Below are 26,006 nucleotides of genomic sequence, written 5' to 3' on the forward strand. Positions count from 1 at the left end.
ATTACCGGTAGTCTGATTTATCACTTAACCCTGTATTGACCTTCGTTGTACAAAGGTGGTGTGCAACAAGAGCGGAAATAGCGGATCTACAAGCTCACGGTGCATCGCAATGCGACGCGTTGTGAGTAGACATGCTATTTTATCATTAAAAACAAAATATTGTTCATTAATTGCAATCGAGGCAAAAGTTAATTGTGATGTTGATTTGAATTCATATAACCCAGACCTACTTCACGCCTATGCCTGTTCTGTTTCTAAGAGGATAAGGATCAATATGGTCTCAGCATAATAATTTTGTATTCTGAAAGCAAATGGTTGCTAGTATGACAAAATGGCCACAGAGGGGAGCTGTTACACCAAACAATGTTATACGTGTACAGTATAACTGTAACATTTTGTGTAAAATGAAAGGTACAAGACATGCAACAACAAGCAACATGCCATAATAAAGTAAGACACACACACACACACACACACACACACACACACACACACACACACACACACACACACACACACACACACACACACACCTGTTTTCAGTGGTAGCATTAATGGATGCATTGGTTAGCTCTTGGTTTCTCCTTTCCTCTTCTACCAGTGGCTGTGGGTTTACAATCTCCACACGCTGGGCCACTGTACACAAATCCAATATCACCACCTTCTGACTCTCACACACCTGCAATAGACACACACACAAACACGCACATGGATTTTCAAGTGGGCCCTGATCCGGAAAGGGATGAAAACCGCCACTAACAGCCACTAGAGAGCAACACATAACTTAGGCAACGAGAATAATAAAACCAAAAAAAGTCTGTTTGTTTTAATGCTCAGTAAAGAGTTGAGTTGTTGTTGTTTTTCTTTTGTTTGCCTTGATATGACCTTGGTGGGGAGTGGGGCGCTGATGATATACATGTGTGTCAAATATGTTTATTTGTTAAAAATGAAAATAAAGTGTTAAATAAAGTGTGTCTATCAGAACACTCAGCTCAGCCAACCAGCCCCGCGTCCCACTGGATTGTAGCCCAGCGCCAGCCACCGAGCCTGGGCTCAATCCCGGCGATAAGCCCCCTAAAGCCAGACTTGGATCCTTGACATGTTCCACAAATCCTCTGTTATTGTCCCAGATTAGATTAGAGGACATTAAAGCCACAATCAGCGATTAGCTTTGTGAGGCAGAGAGGCATGGGATAACTCAGTGAGTCTAATGGTGAAAGCTGGGGTATACAGTACAGTCAGCTGCAGGGGCGTCAATTGGGTATGGCAGGGGTATGCAGCTGCCATACCTTGGCTACAGGGGGAAATAATAAAAATGTACTTTTCATCGTGCCTGTTGCTAAGGTATGGCAACATGACGCGCGCGTGCAAGACACCAGTCATGTTGCCATACCTTAACTTGTTCTGAACTGACGCCACTGGTCAGCTGACCACCCTCTCTGCCAAACGCATGGATTCCACTGATTCGGCTTGATAGGCTGTTGCTGCATGCTCCAGTTGGATTATGGAAACTGCAGCTTTTTTTTCCCCGGGACAGATAAAGTACAGCATGGTGAATTGCCCACTCCAAATGGGGAATGGTCCTTAACCCATGTGAAGGACTTCAACTTTAATGTTTTCAGGCCAAGGACCCTTTAGTTGAGAGAGAGATGAAGCAGGGACCCCCAACAACCTTTTCATAGATTCCATATAGTTTAATCGTTTGACAGCGCGATCATCAGTGTATTTTGGATTCATGTCAATTTGTGTTTTCAGATATTTAACCACTTGAGCCGTCAATACTTAACACTTTCCCAGCCGCCCAGAAATGGCTGTCGGTGGTTTAGCCGGGAATTTCTATTATTTTAGGAATATACCTTATGATCTGAGACAGCATTCATTTTACAAGACCACCAGAGAGCCCCAATGACATGTCTATCGTTTCACTGAAAAGGCAACGGTGATTGTGTACTCACGCTGTTAAAGCTGCAGCTCTCCATTGCCTGCTATAGGGGATTTTAGCGAAAACATCCTTCCCACGAGGCGCTCCGCGTGCACGATCCATGCACATCGATATAAGCGCACGGCATGCTCTCTATATGCACACTCCATGTCAACTTTTTTCTGACTGAAATTACGACCTACAGAGGCTAAGCTAACGTAGCCTAGTAAACTTGACTCCTCCCATCTTCTGAAGGCAGGAAGAGACTGGTTTACGAGGCTAAAGCTAACGCTCCTGTTTACAATGTGTTGCAATGCTAAAAAACCTAAGACAGAAATGGGATTTTAGTAAATTTACCCCCATTGATTCCCAAATGATTTGGGTCCCCATCCGGAATCAATGTGGGTAAATGTATTATAATCTCATTATTGCCCGCTGGCCTACTGGTCCAGGCACATACCACTTAGGCATTGCCACATAGGCATGGATGCCTGGCGGCATCGCCGGTTCGATTCCTGATCCGGACGTCCTTTTCTGCATGTCACTCCCCATCTCTCCCCCCCCCCCCCATTTCCTGTCAGTCTACTGTCCTATCAATAAAGGCATAAAGCCCAAAAAACAAATCTTTAAAAAAGAAAAGAACCATAAGTCATTGGCTGTAGCGGGTTTGTTTCCTACCTCATCGTCTGCACTGTCCGTCTCAGCCAGCGCGTCCTCTTCCTCGCTGGGCCTCGTCCTGTCGCCCTCTGACTCTACCTCCTCAGGCTCATCTTGCTTTGCTTCTTCGTCTCTTTGTACCTCCGCATCCTTACAAGAAAAAAGACGTGTGTCGGTTGCAAAGAAAAATAGAAAAGAGAACCCCCCCCCCCCCCCCAAAAAAAAAAATACTAATCTGGGCAAACCTGTGATCCACTCCGTTGTCTGTCTCCCGGTCCAGACGTCGGACTACAGTCGGTCTCGGAAGGACTGGTCCGGACCGGGTTCTGGTCTGCGGTTCTGCTTCTGCTCAGCTCCAACTGCTGGAGAGCAGCCTGGAGCTCTGCAGGGTCTGCCGAGGACGTCTCCTCAACCTGGGCACGGCTCTGGAGCGACACACATCAGAGGTGTCCATTCAGAATAAGGCTAGACGGTGGCAAAAAAAGTGACCACTAAACTCTATTTCAAAAATCTATTTTAAAATAGCACATCTACAAGCTTAACTTTGTAGTTCTGCTATTTTCCCCCTGGGATCCCAAATGAAGCCCCTGACACATACACAAATACAAACACACATAGCAAAAAATCTGAGTACCTCTTCCTGACAGGCCTTCATTATTTTATACTTTAGCTATTGAAAAATAGCAGATATACAAGCTCACAGCGCAGCACAGAGTGCCGCGCTGCAAGCTTGTCGTGAAAATGTGTGCAAATCTTAATGTATGCATTTTTCAAGTGAACATTTGTAACTAAAATTTGGCTTCTGGGGGGTCCCTGGAATGAAATATTTTGAGATGGGGGTCCGTGGCCAAATACATATCATTTTGGCTTCACATGAAAGAGTTTGAGCACCACTGACATAGAAACATAGGTTTTTTTTCAAAAAACCTTAGAAGGAATTGAAATATTCAAAGACTTGTGAAAATTTCCTCAATTTTTCAAAAACAGCAGATCTACAAGGTTGTATATCTGCTATTTTTCAATAGTGAAGAACATTCATGGGGGGCCCGCAGTGAATCCTTGTACCTGCAATATAACACACGGGTTGTCCTTGTTGAATGAAGGCGACCGAGACGGTGTCTCTCTCTTCTTCTCTCGGAGAGCGGCCTGCTGGTTCCTCCTCATCCTCTCCAGCTGCTCCTCCACGCTCATCCTGGCCCGGCCCACCTCTCTCTCCCCGGCTCCCATCTGGTCCACTGCACTGCGGGGCCGATCCTGTGGAGAAGTTCTAAAGTTATCCACACCTGACGCAATAAACCCCAGACACTGTCCTCCCAAAAAAACAGAATCCCTCTGACATGGTTTGTTGTTTTTTTAAACGTCTACAGTAGGTCGAGCTATCTCTTCAGTTTTGGATTAAAATTGTAGTGCCACAGCCCTATTATCTCCTAGAATAGATCATGATCATTGGCTATTATTGTTATATACTGTATCCTGTTTAGATTTCTTCCAAAAACTGCATTATTTTCGAGACATACAACATGTACCGGTAAATAAATACTTGAATCAGGTGGATCGATGACACATGACTCCAAATTTAGGCAAAGTTTCAGCCTGATCCCCATTGATTTCCTTTCTGAAATTAAAGTTAACATATTTCAAAAAGTATAAAACAGTATGTGAACTGATCCGTTTGGATATTACCACACAGACACACATAATAATAGACAGTTATCCTCCTGCAGAGCCACACCGTATAAATTCTGGCTTTGACTTTGTTCTTGCCCACTTGTAAATGGCGATCTTTTCAGTTCAGAAACATGCCTGACCACAGTGACCAGTGACGTTATCGGTATTTCAAACACGATCCTCGGCTCCTATCTCATCTATGCATGTTTTAGTTCAGCAAAGTTCTCTCCCTCTCCTCCGTTTGAATGCTACTAGAGGCAGACTTACTGATCGGGGCTCAGGTTTCTTGGGCTTCCTCAGCGTGACGTAAGAGGCGATGGTGGAGGACTCAGGGGGGCTCATGGGAGATTTGGTCCTGGGTTGAACGATGCCCACAGGGTAGGAGGGCACTGCGGGAGGGAGAGCAGGGCACGCTGTCAGCCACACATTGTGTGAACAATTCACCCTTTGTCAAGTCCCGCCCATTGTCCAGCCCCTCTTCGCACCCATTGGTTGCTGTGTCTTGGTGGGACAAAAGTCCGTTCTCTCCATCCACTATCATTGAAATTCAGTTGCTTCTTATTGTTATTTTGTGTATTCAATTCCCATTTTAAACTTGCTTTCAGTAATAAGGAGCCTCTCAGGTGCAGTATAGTGACTGGGCATGTTTTGCAATGTTTTTATTTCTCCAAAAATGATGTTTTAGTAAATTCAACATAAAAAAGCGGAAGCAGGGCGGGACAAGGCAGAGAGAGCCTGCTGGTTGGTCAGTCAGGGACCAATCAGAAGGCTGACAAAGGGTGATTTAGAGTAGTTGAGGCAAATCCCATCTTCGCAGTACATTTAGAAATGCAATGCTTAGAATGATGTAAGCCATGGTTCTTTGTTAACAGAAGGTTAACTGAACTCAGACATTAAGAGTCTTACTGATGGAACTGTCCTCAGTGTACTAACAGCGAGTGTGTAGGTGTGACTTGTGGAGTTGCAATCTGTTTGATTTGTGCTCGAAGCTAGTCACACTCACAACAACACAAAACATGACTATTTCCGTTATCTCTGTCTTTTGCAGAGAAGCGTGAAAACGTGAAAATTATAGATTAGTTGATACAAAGCTACAATGCCATGTGTCTCTCCACCGAAAGGGTTTGAAGCATGCATTGATTCCCATGTATTCTTCTGCTAGTTGGTGTTAGAGAGAGCACAGACAATTATGTGTCTCCTCCAATACGTGGGACATAAAGGCCTCTTCTTTTCCAACAAGCACTTTTCTAGAAGCTCACAATGCTCGAGTTGTGAGCTTTTAGATCGCATTTTCAGTGCACAACACAAGTATACAGTAAATCCAGTGGTGGAAAAAGTATTCACATGTTTTACTTGAGTAAAAGTATCAATACTGCAATATAGAAATACTCTGAAAGGGTGCCCTCAGACCAAAATACCCATGAGAGTGGAATCCGCGTTCCGCCAATGCATTTCAATGAGAGTGAAGCGGTTTCATGCCAGCAGAGGATTTCTGCAAAAAACGCTCCCTTCTCATTGAAATGCATTGGCGGAACGCAGATTCCACTCTCATAGGTATTTTGGTGTGAGGGCACCCTTACAAGTAAAAGTACAAAAGTACTGGTATCAAAATGTACTTACAGTACCAAAGGTTTATCATGTTTTGTATGTATAAAAATGCATAAAATCCTGGGAAAATTGCAGATCTACAAGCTCACAATAGAAGTAAAAGTAGTACAGCAATTGAGTAAATGTACTTAGTTACTTTCCACCACTGTATAAATCAAGCTACTCCAGGGCTCTGACCCAGGTCTTTGTAGGTCACTCAGGAGGATCAGAGCCTCTTGCTAATTGGCTGAATCGTGAGTTGAGTCCAAAGTGAAGCACCTTTAGCAGTGGTGTAAAGTAACTAAGTACATTTACTTAAGTACTGTACAGTTTTGAGGTATTTGTACTTTACTTGAGTATTTCCAATTTCCAATACTTTTACTTCTACTCCACTACATCTCGGATCCAAATTTTGTACTTTTACTCCACTACAATTATTTGAAAACTTTACTAGTTACTTTTATAATATTATAAAACACACACAAACCACTTTAGCCCCATTTTATACCTAGGCTGTTTGAAAATAGCAGATCTACAGTACAAGCTCACAACGCATCACAATGCGAAGCGTTCTGAGCTTGTAGATCTGCTATTTTCAAACAGTTTGTACTTTTACTTTTGGTACTTTTGGTACATTTTGATGCCAATACTTTCTTACTTTTACTCAAGTACCTTTTGAATTCTGGACTTTTACTTGTAAGGGTGCCCACACACCAAAATACCTATGAGAGTGGAATCCGCGTTCCGCCAATGCATTTCAATGAGAAGGGAGCGTTTTTTTCAGAAATCTTCTGCTGGCATGAAACCACTTCACTCTCACTGAAATGCATTGGCGGAACGTGGATTCCACTCTCATAGGCATTTTGGTCTGAGGGTACCCTAAGACAAAAATACCTATGAGAGTGGAATCCGCGTTCCGCCAATGCATTTCAATGATAAGGGAGCGTTTTTTGCAGAAATCCTCTGCTGGCATGAAACCGCTTCACTCTCATTGAAATGCATTGGCGGAACGCGGATTCCACTCTCGTAGGCATTTTGGTCTGAGCCCAGCCTAACAGAGTATTTCGAGATTGCAGTATTGACACTTTTACTCAAGTAAAACATTTGTGTACATTTTCCACCACTGACCTCTAGCGGATGCAGCATCTTTGTTCTCAGCAGCGGGGTCTGTCTTGTCCTTGTCTTTGTCCTCTCCGTTGACCTCGTCCACCTCCTCGTTCACAGTGGTTAACTCTGGCTCACTCTTGTACAGACGATAGTCTGGGGCCTGCTGTGGGACACAGGGAGTGGGGACAGACTGCCGGTCAGCACACACACACACATGTACTGTAGTACACACTACACACACACACACACACACACACACACACACACACACACACACACACACACACACACACACACACACACACACACACACACACACACACACACACACACACACACACACACACACACACACACACACACGTGTAGGCACATGTACGCACAAAGGATGCATGCAGAGGCTAAAACACTCTGTCAAAGAAACACACACACACTTGCAAATAGCACACTCACGCAAAACTCAAACTCACGCACGTACGCACCCACGCACGCACCCACGCACGCACACACACACACACACACTAGAAAACACTTTGTCTTGTACGGACCAGGATGGGGCAGAATGCCACGCTGTAGGCATGAGATGGTGACATCTGGAGCGAAGCATGGAGGGTTTAAAACAAAGCTGGGTGAATGGAACTCTGCCACAATGGCACACTCTCAAAAACACAGAAACTCGAACTAAAGTCAAAGTGAACTCCAAATGAAGTTGAACGCATGGGAAAACGACGTAAACGATTGTTGAGCTGAGTTGAAAAACAAACAAAAAACAAAACAAAAAAAAATCAAGCTGAAATAAAGAATTAAAATGTGATGGTCCAGTGGGCTGTGTGAACGGGTGATGTCAACAATCCAACCAAAAATGCTGAACCAATGAGTGGTCATGGCATGGAGGGGGTAAAATGCTGAACCAATGAGAAGACACGGCATGGAAGGGGGTAAAATGCTGAACCAATGAGGTGACACGGCATGGAAGGGGGTAAAATGCTGAACCAATAAGGGGACACAGCATGGAAGGGGGTAAAATGCTGAACCAATGAGAAGACACGGCATGGAAGGGGGTAAAATGCTGAACCAATGAGGTGACACGGCATGGAAGGGGGTAAAATGCTGAACCAATGAGGGGACACAGCATGGAGGGCGTAAAGGGGAGGGCAGCGGTTCTTACGCTGTGCGCTCCATTCCTGGAGCCGGCGGCCTTGCGGTCCTCGGGGCGGTGCGTGTGGGAGGGCAGGCGCCCGCCAGGGTGCGAGGGGTGGGGGGGCATGTGAGGGGGCCGCTCGGACGAGTCGTAGAACTGGGGGAGAGGCGGGCGAGGGGGCACACTCTCGCCCTCCCTGAGGGGACTGAGTGGCAGCAGCGTCACTGCCTGCCGGGCGGTTTCCAACAGAAGCATTTTGTTTGTTTGTTTGCTTGGGAGGCACAACAGGTATTCACGAACAATGCGTATTAAAGTACAGTGAAGACACAGGATTTAGCTAGAGATGCAAATTTTCATCCGTAGTCCCAGAGATAAAAGCAGGTGACATACAAAAACACAGCAAAACAATCAGACACCACAAATGATCTCACAAAAACAGGATTATGAGTTACAGTGGCATGTTCACATGATTGGTTTCTAATAACTAATTGTTTACATTGAGTTTAAGGCCATGGCTACACGGAGCTGGATTTTTCATATATCCCGGTTTTTCAGATATCCACATAGAAATATATCTAGGTCCACACGGAGCTGGATATTTCATATATCCCGTTTTTTCAGATATCCACATCGAAAAATATCTAGGTCCACACGACAAAGATATCTAGGTCTAACAAGCACACACACAGTAAAGTCTTCAGAGATATCCGGGTTTCCTGTCTACACGGATCCAGTGAATCGGATATTTTTCAATCTCTCCACTTATTTATCCGGTTTAAAAAATATCCAGCTTCGCGGCGGAAATATCCAGCTTCATGTGGCTGCAAGCCCCAACAGCACAAAAAAATGTCTAGCTTCAGAAATATCCAGCTCTGTGTAGCCATGGTCTTAAAGCAGTGAGAGTTGGACAGCCGTGAATGGTAGTGGGTAGACTGTTGCACAAGCCAAGAGACAAGAGTAATTCTCAGCCACAGAATAGTAGATTTGGTTGAAAAGATGAACGGCCATATCCTTAAAAGTTATCACTGGTGCTGCCAACATGGGCTAGTTTAACCTATTAAGACCTGCGGCAGATTCTACAAAATGTCTTCTAAATCCTAACAGTTTTCTGAAAAACATAATGTTACTAAATCAGTGGTGCTCAAAAATGTCAAGGACCCCCAAAACATCTCAATATATATTGTTCCAGGGACCCCAGAAGCAAATATTTTAGTTAAACTGTTTTAGTTTCAGTTTCAACAGTTTTTCAACAACAGCAGATTTACAAGCACTTTGTGCCACGCTATGAGCTTGTACTGTATATGTTATTTTTGAATAGTCAAAGTAATCTTACTAAGTACTAAGTACAGTTTTTTTATATCATTGGAGAATTTGTGAAATTTGAGGATTCTGTGGTCAAGAAGAACCACTACTGATTGTCTAAAACTCAAAGCGCAATATCTCCCCTGCCCAAGCGGTCATTCCGTCTTAGCTCAGCGGTAGATACAGTATTTTGCCTCGCACGCACATGGGAGACCCACATGAAGTTTATGGATCGCAGCTTTAAAAAAATAACCCTGCATCACTGCCTCCCTCATCACCTTCTTAAAGGTGATACACCATGCATTTAAAAAGTATTTATGTCATATTGTTTATGTCTCAAAAACGTTTTTCAAAAGGTTTGAGGCTAAATTACCACTCCTGAATAGAGAGCCTCTCATTTTTGAATGGCTCTCAGAGCATTTTACCACCTTTGGCCTGAACTGCGCCCCCCCCCCCCCCCCCCCCCCACCCCCCCCAAAAAAAATCTTTTTGAAAAAAAAAAATGTTTTTTTGAAAAAAAAAATCGTTTTGATTTTTTTTTTTTTTTTGAAAAATAAAATGTTTAAATCTGGACAGCCTGTTTTGAGAACCCGTGGGATGCTTTTAACCTCCACCTTCCCAAAACCAAAGAAAGACACAACTTTCAGAAATGGGACTTTGTGAGGATAGAAGGTGCTAGTCGGACCCCAAAAAAAGGTTTTAAAATAGGAAAAGTTAAATTTCATGGTGTATCACCTTTAAGCACAAAAAGCACCAGGCCAGACTTGTGTTGAAGTGTTGATAATTGAACTGGAAGTGAACATAACACAAATGGACGTCCTTAATGGCTTCTGTGGATTTGAGAGTGGTACATACCTCATTCTTTGATATGCTGGAGAGGGGCTTGGAAGTGGGAAAACCTGTTGAACAAGGAGAACGGAGACAGGAGTGAAAAATGACAGATGAAATTCTTTCTTTTTTTTGATAACCGAAACACGTGCAAAAACCATTTCACGGGCAGCGCTCGGTAGTTAATCAATTCACATTTTAATGACTTTGGAATGCAGTACTTTGAGAAAAAAAAACCTTTCAAGACCTTTTTTTTAAAAAATGTAATCCCCAAGGGTCCATTTGTACACTCTCAGAGTTAAATTAACGCAGGAGACTTAACCGTGTGTAAGGCATGCGGGAGTAGACGGTATGGAAGAATGCTTTCAGACCGTTCAGTAATTGAAAGGTCGTAAATTAAATCTCCACAACAGCCATTACGTCGATCAACTCATGTGTCCTTGAGAGAGAGAGAGAGAGAGAGAGAGAGAGAGAGAGAGAGAGAGAGAGAGAGACTGGCTGCAATCTCCATACTAAAGAGTGTCAGCTCACTGTTGTCTGTGCTCCTTCTCTCTGGCTTGTTCTTGGCCAGGGCTTCCATCACGTCCTGAATCCTCCACAACTCCTTCTGGATCTGCACGTGCCGCTGGCTGGGAGGTTCCGTCTGAGTGGCACGTTCATGCACGCACGCACACGCGCACGCACACACACACACACACACACACACACACACACACACACACACACACACACACACGGACGGACGGACGGACGGACGGACACAGAAGTGACGTGTACACATAAGCACAGAACAAGTCTTCCTAAGCACTTCTCTGAAATATTTGTTTAAGTCACGGGACTGTGTGTGTGTGTGTGTGTGTGTGTGTGTGTGTGTGTGTGTGTGTGTGTGTGTGTGTGTGTGTGTGAGTGTGTGTGTGTGTGTGTGTGTGTGTGTGTGTGTGTGTGTGTGTGTGTGTGTGTGTGTGTGTGTGTGTGTGTGTGTGTGTGTGTGTGTGTGTGTGTGTGTGTGTGTGTGTGTGTGTGTGTGTGCACACACAGTACCTGGGGGCTGCCCAGGGCCTCCAGCTGTTCCAGGAGGTTGGACTTGGCCAGCGTGACGTCTGTCTCCAGCTTGTCGTACTCTCTCCAGGAACGCTCCAACTCCTGCAAACACCACACGTCAAATTACAATATAAATGCATTCAGCAGACCGTCATATCCAGAGTGAATTTTCAATGATAGGCGGGCGATTATTGCTGCGTTTTTTCGGCCGAATATGGGAGCACATTTCGGAGCAGCTAAATAATGAAATCAACCTCCACGTTATGTCAATCACGTTTGCACACTGCCACCCGTTTCGTATTTATTTTATACTGGGTCCCTTGCTCTCTCTATCTCTCTCTCTCCTTACCCTGAAAAACACATTTCGCAACGAAAACATTTGTGCAACCAGCTTAACTCTGGGGGAGCCCGGGATAGAACTGGGAACCTTGCCGTTCCCCGTCCGGACGCTCTACCAGCCACTCTACAACTGTGCCACTGCCGCAGCTGCGTTCCCCAGTGGTGTAACGTAACAAGGTACATGCACTTAAGTACAATTTTGAGGTATTTGTACTTTACTTGAGTATTTCCAATTTCCAATACTTTTACGTCTACTACACTACATCTCAGATCGAAATATTGTACTTTTACTCCACTACATTTATTTGAAAACTTTAGTTACTTTTCGGATATAAGTTATAATATTTAAAACACACATTAACCACTTTAGCCATGTTTTATATAGGTTATACCATTTTGTACTTTTACTTTTGGTACTTTAAGTACGTTTTGATGCCAACACATTCGTACTTTTACACTTTACCAAATTCTGGGCCCTGGGTACAAGGATTCACTGCGGGCCCCCCATGAATGTTCTTCATAGGGGGAGGGGGTTTAACCCATTTAAGCCCCTTTTCGACTGCAGTTTTAGCACCACACCACACCACACTACACCACACCACACCACACCACATAAAAATATCTACATTTTCCATTACACAAAAGTACCCCTATCGGTAAGAAACAAATTGACCCTTTTAACTGTGATTTATAATACAAAATAAATGTGTATTACAACTATCCTAATTATAATGGATTATAACTGTGATTAGAATACATTATAAAACTATTAATGTATTACTATGATAATTATAATATACTATAATAGATTATAATAGTGGTTATAACACAATAGAATCTATTATCATGTATTACAACTATATCCTGGTGGTCTAAATGAAAACCCAGTGAGTGATCAGTCATTATGAAGTGTTTGGCCCTGCTTGGCCTAGCTCAGACCTACTCTAGAGTGGATACTTTTTAGTACCACTTTCACACCACTCTACCCAGGACCTTGTAGTGGAAAACCTCACACAAGTGGGCGGTGTGGTGTGGAGTGATGTGGAGTTGGGCCTGTGGAAAAGGGGCTATAGACCGGGAACGCAATATTATGCATTATTTGGTGCTTTAACTATTGAAAAATAGCAGATATACAAGCTCACAGCGCGGCACTGCTATTTTTGAAAAATCGTGAAAACTTCAAATCCTTCTAAGGTTTTTGGAAAAACCTGTTTCCCATCTCAAAATATTTAGTTAGGGACCCCCCAGAAGCAACATTTGAGTTACAAATGTTCGCTTAAAAAAATAACATAAAGATTCAAAGATTTGCACACATTTTCACGACTTTAAAAAAAATAGCAGATCTACAAGCTCGCAGCGCGGCACCTCGCGCTGTGAGCTTGTATATCTGCTATTTTTCAATAGCTAAAGTATAAAATAATTCCATGCCCCTCCACCTTGGGCCCTAGTAACTCAGTCCCACCCCCCCCCCCCCCCTTGTGACGCCCCTGCGTGCATTTGTGCGTGTGTGTGTGTGTGTGTGTGTGTGTGTGTGTGTGTGTGTGTGTGTGTGTTTGTGCGTGTGCGTGTGTGTTCCTCACAGTGGTGACTCTGGTGAGCTCTCGGCAGGTGCTGAGCAGTCCGTTCTGCAGGACGTCTCTCTGCTGGAGGAGGCTCTGCATGGCGGGGGTGCAGGTGGAGGAGGAGGTGGAGGAGGAGGTGGGGTTGGCAGCGCTCTGCTCACTCAGCTCCTGGCTGGCAGACAGCAGCGCCGTCTCCAGAGTGTGCTGTGGAAACAGAGGGAGGGCATTGGCGTGTCAGTTTTCCGCCTTTTCGTTTTCAGAGAAGTAATCCCTGCAAGCCAAATGACGTCACGATGACGTCATGATAACGTCCTCCGGTGGCTCCGGTGACGTTCAGAACTAGGCCAGATCACAGCCCATATGGGGATGACCTGGAAGTCATTACCAGGACGTGTTTGTAATGTTAGTTGAAATATGAGCGCGCAAGGTTATATTCTGGGACATATCTGACTAGTTATGATATTTATCTGGCCTCGATCGGACCCTCTCTGATTAATCCAGGACGTCCGTTTTTGTGGGCAGGATTTATGTTGGTTGAAATCAGGTGATATTCTAGGCGAGGTCTGACTAGTCATGGTTTGACTTGATCTGGCCCCAATCTAGACGTCACTGATTGGTCCAGGTCCTGACCGTGCATGCTGGGACACCTTATTTCTGGGGTCTTCAACGTTTTCAGGCCAAGGACCCCTTAGCCCAGAGAGAGACCCCCACTACATATCATATAAAATTGTGTTGTTCATCGATTTCTTATGCAGCTTAGACTTGTTTGACAGCACAGTATCATCTGTGTAGGTTGGATTGTGTATTTTCATACATTTAACTGTCAATACCTACTAGTCTGCTCTTCTTGTCCCTCTACACAATCCTCTGTGCCAAAAGATAGCCGATCTACAAGCTCACAACGCCTCGCAGCGTGAATGCGAGACGTTGTTAGCTTGTAGATCTGCATATTTTTGGCTAATCTTCCACTAGAATAGGGATGCTAGGGTTCCAGTGATTGATGTAAAAAAGATTATCCTATCACACAAAGATTTGGTGGCCCCCCTGTAGTAACTCTGAGGACCCCCTTGGGGTCCCGGACCCCCTGTTGAAGACATCTGCCTTATTTTGGGCTTCTCTTTTTCGCCTCTTTCTCCCCAGTTTTGTAGTTTTGCCAAAATTTGTGTGTAAATTACTGCTGTTGTGTCCTAGGGACTCGTCTGCTGCGTGTCACTCCCCATCTCTCCCTGATTCCTGTCAATAAAGGCAAAAAATCACCAAAAATATCTTTAAAAAAAGAATAGAAAAAGGAATTGTCGAGCGATACAAATAAGCGATTCAGCAATTCGGATCATTCATGGATATCATCATCAGATTAACGTGCTAAAGCGGTTTGCTAGTTTAGTTTATTTGTTGTTTAATGTATTTTTTTAAATTGTATTATGTAATATAATTACATTGACTTGAAACAGAGAAGTCACTCATGCCCGCACACACATTCACATTTTGCATGAATACACAATATAAGTAAGTGTACTGTCCACACGCACGCACGCACACACACATGTGCACACAATGCCCAAATGAGCAAACCTGCAGCACAATACAGGCTCACCCATGCAGAATTAATCACACATGGACAAGTTTACAAGGACTAATTACACGTTGTGACTCCTCAGCAGAAAGGACAAGAGTAGCAGAGAGAGAGAGAGAGAGAGAGAGAGGGAGAGAGAGAGAGAGAGAGAGAGAGAGAGAGAGAGAGAGAGGGAGAGAGAGAGAGGGAGAGAGAGAGGAGAGAGAGAGAGAGAGAGAGAGAGAGAGAGAGAGAGAGAGAGAGAGAGAGAGAGAGAGAGAGAGGGAAAGGGAGAGGTAGAGGTAGAGGACCAGTGGACTAAGTGTAAATACATTTACATGTATTGTAAAGTTCAATTTTGAGGTAGCCTATTTTTTACGTTCTCAGTGGAAAATATTGTACTTTTACTCCGATACAAGTATATGAAAACTTGAGTTATTGGTTACTTTGTAGATTTAGATTATTATTACATAACATACATTAATCACTTCAGCCAAAGTCAAGGAGAATTTTCGTTAAGTTGCATCTTCATTAACCAATTTAAGAGACGCATTTGAATCATTCACAAGAAGTAAAAAACGCCCTCATGCAAATGGCACAGTGAACTAAGGACATTTTCCTTTTGAGTGATTCTATTTGGTGTGTGTGTGTGTGTGTGTGTGTGTGTGTGTGTGTGTGTGTGTGTGTGTGTGTGTGTGTGTGTGTGTGTGTGTGTGTGTGTGTGTGTGTGTGTGTGTTTCCTTTTTATAGCGCTCCCCCTGGAGGACAAATCACCAGCCACCAATGAGTATTGATACTTTTACTTAAGTAAAACACCTGAGTAATTCTTCCATCTACCAGTGGGTTGGAGCAGCCTGTACCTTCTCTCTGTGCAGCTGCTGGAGTTTCTCTTCCTGCATCCTCACTGCCTTGTCCTGCTCACACAGTCTGCTCAGCTTGGTCTGAAATGCACGCACGCACACGCACACACACACACGCACACATTTATTGATCATGAATGAACTACTTTCAAGGTCAAACTAGCATCCCCTATTTTGGTCATGGCATTATATGGCAACCCTAACCCCATGGCAAACTTGTCGAAAGAATAACAAAATAAAAAAATAAATTTTTATTTGTATTTTCAATTACAAAAAATAGGGAAAATAAGGCGAAAAGAGAGAATAACTAGGTGCTCAGTGGAGGAGTTACAAGTTGAGTTAAAAAGCATAAGGTTGGTGCTTCTAGTAACAATGGGACTAAAACTTGAAAAGAGGAGTGATCCAAGCACTCAAAAAAGTAAAAGAGGAGAGGGCGGGCGTAAAATCAAGGTACTTTATTCATGCCCCGATGAAGACCAGTGGGTTGAAACATGTCGGCTTTTTAACCTTTTTCTAATTAATAAAGTACCTTTATTTTACGCACACCCTCTCCTCTTTTACTTTTTTCAGCGCTCGAATCGCTCCTTTTTTTCAAAAAGTGAAAATAGCTGACCTACAAGCTCACAACGCTCGCATCGCGTTATAAGCTTTTATTAGATGCTTTTTCGGCTGTTTCTGCTTTTCGTCATAGAGCAAAGAATACAGGCATTCAAGTGGCTAAACATCAGTTTGATTAGCCCTATTCACGGACCGCCCACTCAGCAAATTTCTCAGCAACTTCCTGGTGCTGACGTCAGTTTAGAAGGGGAAACTATAACAGAAATAGCTGGACTTAAAGCCAACAAATCATTATTTCGAACGGTAAAGTAACTTATAATGCTTTGTGCCTTTTACTATCTTGTGTTCTTGATCATGCTAGCCGTATTTTATACTTTACTATTCGGAAATTGCATTAAATTTGCGATTTCTGTGTTAACTCTATGGGCTTTTAGCAGGGTTTTACCCTTCAAAACGTGACTTCAGCACCAGGGGGATGCTGAGTGGGCGGGCCGTGAATAGGGCTAATTGCAGGAGGGGACAAAGCGGAGGTGTGGCTTACATCTATGTCGACCTCCTCTGTGCGCGGGGGGAAGGATGAGGAGCCGTCCCTGTAGTCCTCTGGGCTGATCTGAAAGACACACGGACACCATCACATATTGAACAGCAGGGGGCGACAAAACAACACAACATGTGCCGTTAATTCACTGAGTGCACAGGATGGATAATAATGGAATGGTCTGACATGGGCGTTATCGCACTTGAGCGCCGTCACTTTCAAAAGTAGGCAATCTGAGGGGATGATGGGGACCACAAGACATGCCGCACGTGTGATTTTAGGAGGGGAAGACATACACTAGGCTCCTTGGAAGACAAAACTAATCTCTTCCAGAAAGAAAAAAAAAGGCAATAATTTCAAGTTATACATATTTTCCTGCCTCGTTATTGTGTTAAAATGTGTGTATTCAGAATGACTAATGACCTTCTTCACCCTTCAGAGTCTCTTCCTTAGTAATAGTCTTACTTTCTACCTCCCCTCCTCTCTTCTCCTCTCCACCTTAACAGACTGTGCCTCCACAGTCTGTGCACAGTCTCTCTCTCTCTCTCTCTCTCTCTCTCTCTCTCTCTCTTTCTCTCTCTCTCTCTCTCTCTCTCTCTCTCTCTCATACCTGTTTTGACATCTGAATTACAAAATGTGTCTGGTTATTAAGAGCTGATAAAATCCTCACAGCTGTAGGACAATTCCCCCCAGTCGAGTTGTTTTACACTCATTGTGATTAGGTTACGTTCCGGGAATACGATGAGCTCTCAAAACTGCCAATGTAGTGGAACCTTAAATAAAAAAGACAGATTCCTACGATTTTCTTTTTAATGAACGCATATCACAGTGAAAGGGCAGACAGACTGTCTAACAACAAGACAACCAGAGAAGGACAAAGTGCATTTACTGGGCTGATGTAAACTATTTACATCCAACAGGACAAAACTCCTCAGTGTTTATCGTTTATCCGGATGTAACACTGAGAGCGTATAAACTCTCACAGTTACAACAAAATGACACTTGTTAAGTCAACGATGAGACTTTCAGAATAGCAAGTTCTACTCAAAGTTACTTATTGGCAATAAGGTAGGCTATCTACCTAAACAACCTACCAAAGTGTCATTTTGCTTTAAAAAAAGGGGTCTTCAATGTTTTCAGGCCAAGGACCCCTTAGCTGAGAGAGAGATGAAGCAGGGACCCCCTCTACATATTGTGTAAATGTGTAACCTCGGAAACCCAGGCTTTTATTTTGGCGATAGGAAGAAAAATAAAAGCCTGGGGTAACCTGCTGCAATTTCTGGCATAGGAAGTGGGAGGCGGGCCATGGCACAGATCGTGAACCAATAGGATCCACCGGCTGTTTTCAGCCGGTGGATCCACCCCCTCTAGACCAAAGTCAGCCTGTGTTAGGGAAGGCTATGTAAATGTTGTGATGCAGATTTTCATCGATTTCAAAGATAGATTCATAGACTTGTTTGACAGCACTGTCATCAGTCTATGTTGGATATGTGTTTAGTTAACTTGACCTTTCACTCTGTACTTGGTCTGCTCTTTTTGACCTCTACACCAAACCTATTTGCAGAGCATAGCAGACCTACAAGCTCTCAACGCCTCGCAGCGCGAGCTTGTAGATCTGCTATTTTTGGCTAAAGTTCTCCTCAGAATAGGGATGCGAGGGTTCAAGTTGTTCATTTAAAAGAATGATCCTATCACAAAGATTTGGTGGCCCCCCTGTAGTAACTCTGAGGACCCCCTAGGGGTCCCGGAAACCCTGTTGAAGACCCCTGCTTTAAAATAAATAGTGGAGATTGTACCATGTACTGTACATGGCATAGTGTAAAACCCAACAAAAAGCAGCACCAACGTGACAAGTGACGATGATGGGAGATAATCAAGGCAGTATGCCCAAGTCATGCACATTTCAGGTCACTTCCGACAGGAAGCAATGGAATGCAATGTAACCATACAAAAACAACAAGTTCTACAATAACGACAAGGCAAATGAACAGTGGTGGAAAGTAACTGAGTATGTTGTACTCAAGTACAATTGCTTAACTACAATTTGAGATACTTTTAGTTACGAGTTACTTTTAGTCGGGGGATATCTTAAAAAGTCCTGGAATAAATTCCTTACCAAAACATTTCTTCACCAATGTGTTTGTAAAGGTGTCTAGTAACACATCTCACAAAGACTGAAATTCAGTTTCCCTAGGAAAATCTTTGACAGCTAGGGTAATTCTGGGTCTCATTCACTCACTATACACTATACTGTCTATAGGGGAAAAAATCACTCCCAAATAATATGCTTTAAGTGGGATGTGAGGGGTCTAACTAGGTGTTAATTAATTATTCTGAATCCATTGCAAGCATTTGTTTTGCACCAAAAACATTCCTTGGGCTAGAAATGGACCCCCATACCACCGTGAAAAGTGATGACTCATCACTAAACCATCATTTTATGGGCTGTTTTCTACTATTTCTAAAGATATCCCTCGACTATTTACAGATTGAGATTATTAAAACATACATTAACCACGTAAGCCCTATATTTTATACTTCAGATATTCAAAAGTAGACAGACGATCTACATGCTGACAATGTGTCGCGTCTTGTATATCTTCTACTTTCAAGGTTTGACACATTTTGAAAAATGTGAGTACAGTAAATTTACTAACCCTTTACTCAAGTAATATTTAGAACACAGGCCTTTTACTCCACTTCTACTCATGTAAAAAAACTAAAACATAACCTGAGTACTTTTTCCACCACCGCAAAAGAAAACACGTTAAAACCATGTTGTGATGGCACCGGGGGAAGTGGCTGATTGCACCCCCGGTGGTTTGAAACAAGAGGTGTTGATGATGAGAGGGGCACAGTGGTGGTAGGGGACAGGACGATGGGGTGGTGGGGGGCAGATAGACACCCCAGGACTGGGGACAGGCTTGATTCAGCTTCACTGCAGTCAACCCAGTGTGATAAAACTAGACACAACACAAGAGTTCATTTGTTCCAAAATGCCATCGTTATCATTAGTTCCATTATTCCGAATCTCTAAATGTTTTGCCTTATAACTTTGTACTTTGATTTTGTAATTCTCCTCAATATCTGTATATAGATATAAATGTGGTTGTTTTAACCACTTAAGCCTGATATATCGTCTTTGTCGGCTGGAAACCTCGTATATCCAAGTTTCAAATTTGTATGTTCTTTCGCAAAGTAAAGCCCTGCTTCATCATACAAGGCTGTTGCACAAAAGTAGTGAAAACAGCAGGTCTACAAGCACACAACGCCTCACGGTGCGAGGCGTTGTGTGCTTGTAGATCGGCTGTGTTCACTAGTTTAAATCAATTTTAAAATGATAAATGCAAAACAAACGGTTTTGGACACACAAGGTTTTCACCCGACAACGACAATATACTTTTTCGTACAACGGTGTTGCACAGCAAAATAAATAAATGACTATGTTTATATGCCAGGTTATAAGAGGTTAAACCCTGGACAGCTCATTTTGTAACAAAACTCTCCAATTCAGACATTTTGATTAAAAAAATTATCTTCAGCTCAAAGATATTAATCAAAGTGATCAGGTCAAGGTGTTTCCTGAACAGGCTGTTGTGAAGCTGATAGGAGCCCACCCTGCCCCCTGCCCATGCCCCTGCCCATGCCCATGCTGATGCCAAGTCCTGTCCTGGAACTGGACCTTACTTGCTGGTGGTAGAGTTGCGGCCGTGGCGCCGAGTTCTCGATCATAGTGTGGATCATGAAGATTAGGGGTTCATTCTCCTTCGTCTAGCAGAGCGCCAAGGAAAAGAGGACACAGAGCTATGGTAACACAGTAGAGAGCGCTACCTACTTCAACCCCATACTTTGTTGAGCCGATCTACAAGCTTGTACGTCGGCTATTTTCAGCTAAAGCTTTCGCCAGAATACGGATGCTGGGGTCCAAGTGGTTCGATAACCTGCATGCCATTGATGACAAGGCGAGGGAGCAGGGATGATAATTGAACCGATAGCCTGTTATCTTGTAGGCCGGTGTGAAACACAGAGTGAGTAGTATAGACAGAAATTGTACCATCTTATAATGAGCATTAGTGTGTGGACCAATTACACAAATGAAGATTCAAGATAAGGTTGAAAATGGGCGAACTGCTCCTTTAATTTAACTCAGACTCTTACAAATGGTTACGAATGGATACATTAATACTGAGGATTTGTCCTCTGCTTATGTTTCTTTTGTGCATTTTTTGTAAACACACATGTAAAGCTATTTTTAATCCCTTTCGACAGGGTCTCGAATAACAGCAATCCATCTCTGTTCCAATTATAATGAATGCTATTAATAGTGATTACCGAACTCATCCGTCACGAAAAAAAACACCAAGGGAAAACTCCAAGTCAGCATTTAGGTCCACTGATGTCAAAATGTCTACTGAAATGTTAACTTTAAATACAGTATATCAAGGAAGGGACTCCCCTCTACGGAGAATCAATCTTGATAATGGTGCTCCTATTGTCAAAATGACAGATGGTTCTGTTGATAAAAGGAACGGCAATATCCGACAGTTAACCGCGAGAACGGAATATATTGTTCAAGCTGCCAAAGCTCTGCATGACTGAGCTACGTTCTGCCAAAAATAAATAAATAAATACCCGTCCTTATCAATTCACTTTGTAATAATCAATTCCTAGACCAAGTATTTGGGATTAAAAAGAAAAGGTAAAATATTAATCAATAAAATAAAATCCACTAAACCATCCTCTTTCTTCTAAACATGTTTGGACAGTCACTTTAAAACACTTCTGGGGTCATTTTAATGCCTACTCAGGCTTTTGTGTGTACCCCAGGCAGTTTTAAAGTTATACTATGTAACTTTTTTTATAAAACATATCTTAAAATTGTCCTAACTATTAAATCGCTAAAGTTTTAGAACCCCCACTCTGTTAATTTCAGCTCCCAAAGCCTTTTCTTTATATGTGTTCTACTGAGCCCTGGTGGCCGTGACCGGGGCTGTTTTTCCCGGCAAAATTACGTCATATGCATCATTCTGTACACGTGTCTCCCTACCGGCCAATCAAAGCCCAGATCATACACTGCTGAGCAGGAAGTACACTGCAGTGTTTACACTGGGCTAGGAGTCTAGCATGTAACTCCCCAACCGAGGCTCGTAGAGGGACACGAAAGACCTCTATGGATAGGTCTCGGCGAGGCGAGGCGGACGCGGTGGTCTGAATGCCCGGTCCGCGGCGAAAAACGGCCGAAAAAAGCAGACGCAACCGCGGTTTGCTCTACTGCTACTGACCACTAGTTGAGCAACTTACACAGTATAGCTTTAAAGTAGCTTGATTCAATATTTAGGTATTCATTTCATCAGACACATCCCACTTATACAAACCCATTAAACTCCATTTGAACCTGTTCAGACTCACTGAGAACACAGGTCCACACAAAAGCCAGAGTAGACGTTGAAATTCGTGTCACTTGCCGACAAGAACAGACCTATAAGCTGAGTAGTGGCATGGTCGCATGAACTTAGCTTAACCTGTCCCTTTCTCAGCCATACATCCATACTGAATAATGCATGGAATTCTAACCTCCAAAAATAAAGAGCCCATTTAGATGCCTGCTAGGATTAGGGTATATAGTACACACCTCGGTAAGCCATTGAGCGGTCTTATTTGCTTGCAATTACCGCAGGCCACGACGGATGATGCCACCCATTTTTAACAGGAACCCGGCAGGAGAATGCACAACTTGTCGTATCGCTAGCATTAGTGTCAATCCCAAGTTGGGGCCTGGGGGTAGAAGGAAAGAGTCTGCTGATGCCAGCCATCACATCACCGGTCTGAACCAGTTGCTGTGCCTTGCTGTGCACACCGTCAAAACGGATTTATCCTCCGCGAAACCTTCTGCCCCTCTGCACATGATGAAGTTCTGCTGTTACGCTGAATCAGAGCAGCAGGTTCTAACAACAGCGGGACGGAACCTCCGCCGCATCCAGCTCAGCTATGCACAAATATCATTAATAAATGTAAAGCTATCCTCTGTGACTTTCCTGTTCTACCCTGGATTTGAACCCCCACAAGTGCTGACATTCTTTTTTTAAACCATAGAGCTAATAGAGCCTGCCTGCTTGCTCTGGGGAGAAATTTAAGTTTGAAATACAAACACCCAAATTGTATATAGGTTATATTGTGTTAACATAATCTACCATACAGGTAATAACATTTCATTCAAAAACTAAACAAAAAATGTATAAATAAATAAAATAATAATAATACAGCTTTAGTGTAAATTTATAAGATTAACTTCATTCATTCAGTGTCACGTTCACCTGGTATCAGCGGTATGTTGGCCCTGTGTAATAATTATACAAGGATCTGACAGTAATAAGGCTGGTTAGTAGTGTGACTCCTCGTTAGATCAGCGGGACTCCTCGCTTTAAGAGACATTGTCCGTGTTTCCCAAAGCAATTTTAGCCCCTCTCAGCTCATGCATGGTCGTAGAGACCAAGCCCCGACCGTCATATTCCCGTGTTTACATGGGTTCGGGCAGAGTGACTTATTTAGCCCCTTACAACTACACCAACATTCAGATTTCACAAACAAAGTGCTTAATAAAGTCACACGCCTGTCTAAATACGTCTTTTTATCCGATCGCTGTCTGTTTATCTCAATGGGGTTGGTGCGCATGGGGAACGCCAGGATATACATGGGAAAACAGAAAGTGATCGGATAAAAAGGCTTCTTATTAAAGAACATGGAGGATACAGGTAATTATAGAATGCCGTACCGTATTTAGACAGGAGAGAGACTTTATTATGCACTTTGTGAAATCTGAATGTTGGTGTAGTTGTTGTAGGGGGCTAAATAAGTCGCTCTGCCCGAACCCATGGAAACACGGAACATGACGGTCGGGGCTTGTTCTCTACGACCATGCGTGAGCTACGAAGGGCTAAAATCGCTTTGGGAAACCCGGCCATTTGTGTTTATCACTCACAACAGCATGCATAAATGAATCGTACAGTATGCAGTTCATTTATTTCATACTATAGCTTTCATTTAACTATGCATAAGCGAATAAAGATAGAGACCGGGATAGAGCCGCAAAACCCATTAGAAATGCAGACTCAACCATCTTTACATAATGGCATTGCACAATTAGGCCAGACTCTGCTCCACTGCAGGCTAAAACGAGTGTAAATCTGAATGCATTTCTGTCAAACCAGAGACTGTAGGCGAAGCACGAGAGAAGTCGAGACTAGAACAACCTAATGACTGGAGAGAGCCCCAGTAGAGGAGAAGTAAAGCGTAATGACTGTACGTTTTCCGAAATGGAAATAACCATGAAAAGATGAGAAACAATCATAGTAATATACCTAAAATAAAATGCAGCACTGAGAGAGGTCTGGGACTTTTCCATCTCCCTGGATTCAGTGTTTAAACTGCAGAACTACTTTCAATTTCTTGGGGGGTGGGGGGACGACGATGACGACGACACCGTGTTTGGTATGTAAACTGCCTCTTGAAATGCCACATTTCACCCAGATAAGAAAGAGGCTATTCAACAGAACTCACATGGTGCTGACAGGGTATTCAGGGTTTGAGGCAGCTCCCCAGGCAAGTGCTATAAACACAAAGTATCTGCCAGTGGCCGGTGGCCATGGCTATTGAGCCAGATAAAGTGGCTGAGCCCAGCTCTCCACCAGGGCTTAGCGGGGTGTGTGAAAAGATGAGCCTTGTGAGCATGTATATCTGCTATTTTTCACTGGTTAAAGCATTCAATAATTCTAGGCCTAAATGGGTTAAACACTGAATCCAGCGAGATGGAAAAGTCCCAGACCTCTCTCAGTGCTGCATTTTATTTTAGGTATATTACTATGATTGTTTCTCATCTTTTCATTTTTTTGGTGGGGCGAGGGTTATGGACAGACCTGCTGTGTGATCTAGCTGGTAGTGGTACATGTAAAATCCCTTCGAAACAGCCCCGCTTTTGCCATTGGATCTGAGACGGCGGCTGTTCAGCTTTCATTGCGTTACATACTGTGCAGAGGATTCACAGAAGAGCTTCAGGTTCAATGCTCTATCACACAGCACATTGTGGATATCAGTTTGCATCTCTGCTTACAGGCTCACATACATGATTTAATCAACATACCCAGCCTTTATTTGTACTGCGTGAGGGTGATAACGCATATCAGCCCAAGGGTTGATAACGGTTATCAGCCCCGTCCATGGCTGATACAGCAGTAGCGGACGAATCAATGAAAGTAAAATTGCCACTTTTCACTGGACCGCAGGACCGATAAACAAATCATCGGATGACATTTGGTCATAGTCCTCAGTAACGAAACAACAGGCGACAACAAACACAGTGGGATATCTTTCTCTGTATGCTAGAACGATTACCGTAATTGCTGGACTATAAGCCGCACCTGAATATAAGCCGCACCAGCAAAATTTAGAACAAAAACCAAATGTTTACATATAAGCCGCACCTGACTATAAGCCGCAGGTGTCCTTCCTGCTTCCCGCTAGAGTGCTCCTGGTGGCCGTTAGCTGTAAAAATCTATATATAAATCCTTGTTAATGACCATTATAAAACTAACTAACTGGTAAAAATCTCTATATAAGCCGCACCGTTGTATAAGCCGCAGGGTTCAAAACATGGGAAATAATAGTCCGGCAATTACGGGTAGTTCTAGAAACATTACTTCTGGGAAATAAAAAAACAAAACAAAAAACACTGTTCCTATTTCCAAGTGGGCCGTGATCCAGAAAAGGGTTAGGGAACCTCTGAGTTCTAGGGATGCAAACAGACAAGAAGAGTTTAGAGAGAGTCTCACCTGGCTGTCCAGGTAAACAAGGTTCCTCTGGAGGTGATGTGAGAGAACCTCAGTCTACAGGAGGCGCACAGAGGAAGAAGAGAACATGTCAGAAATGTGGAAGGGGTGAAAGACAGAAACGCAGAAACGACACAGAGTAGAAAGGGAAGTCAGTGAGGAGGGTAGAGTCTAACCACTTTAACACTGGTGCCCCTATTTTCGGCATGTCGTTATTTAAGTGAAAGTTGTCCAACGATAGACGACAGAAAATAGACGACCTACAAGCTCACAGCAGGTCGCTTCAAGAAGTCACTGTGAGCTTGCAGGTTATCCAATTTCGCTTTGTTTGTTTGTTTTATTTTAAAGTATAAAATAGGGCTTAAGTGGTTAAGAGAGGAGAAAGGGAGAGGAAAAAGGGTTAAAGTGAAAGAGTGTGAGGTCGAAGGATAAAGGGAGGCAACAACACCATGCACACAGGTGCATAACTCGATTAATTACTTGCTAATTATGTCTCCAAAATGTCAAATATTTAATCACACCA

General features: G+C 43.3%; 1 protein-coding gene across 1 annotated transcript in view; it reads right to left on the reverse strand.

The window, feature by feature from the left end:
• plekha5 (pleckstrin homology domain containing, family A member 5) overlaps nucleotides 1-26,006 on the reverse strand; it is a gene marked incomplete at its 5' end in the record, with an annotated part of 320,140 nt that overhangs the window by 2,993 nt on the left and 291,141 nt on the right. Inside the window, 15 exons of the mRNA XM_080754816.1 lie at nucleotides 534-679; nucleotides 2,600-2,728; nucleotides 2,824-3,003; nucleotides 3,644-3,832; nucleotides 4,514-4,635; nucleotides 6,962-7,103; nucleotides 8,109-8,309; nucleotides 10,239-10,282; nucleotides 10,743-10,854; nucleotides 11,253-11,354; nucleotides 13,172-13,357; nucleotides 15,566-15,646; nucleotides 16,665-16,733; nucleotides 20,349-20,432; nucleotides 25,487-25,540. Of these exons, the coding sequence (XP_080610942.1) occupies nucleotides 534-679; nucleotides 2,600-2,728; nucleotides 2,824-3,003; nucleotides 3,644-3,832; nucleotides 4,514-4,635; nucleotides 6,962-7,103; nucleotides 8,109-8,309; nucleotides 10,239-10,282; nucleotides 10,743-10,854; nucleotides 11,253-11,354; nucleotides 13,172-13,357; nucleotides 15,566-15,646; nucleotides 16,665-16,733; nucleotides 20,349-20,432; nucleotides 25,487-25,540 (1,841 nt within the window). The remainder of the gene's footprint in view (nucleotides 1-533; nucleotides 680-2,599; nucleotides 2,729-2,823; nucleotides 3,004-3,643; nucleotides 3,833-4,513; nucleotides 4,636-6,961; nucleotides 7,104-8,108; nucleotides 8,310-10,238; nucleotides 10,283-10,742; nucleotides 10,855-11,252; nucleotides 11,355-13,171; nucleotides 13,358-15,565; nucleotides 15,647-16,664; nucleotides 16,734-20,348; nucleotides 20,433-25,486; nucleotides 25,541-26,006) is intronic.

Source organism: Nannobrachium achirus, assembly GCF_963921795.1.
Source record: "Nannobrachium achirus genome assembly, chromosome: 23".
Taxonomy (NCBI): domain Eukaryota; kingdom Metazoa; phylum Chordata; class Actinopteri; order Myctophiformes; family Myctophidae; genus Nannobrachium; species Nannobrachium achirus.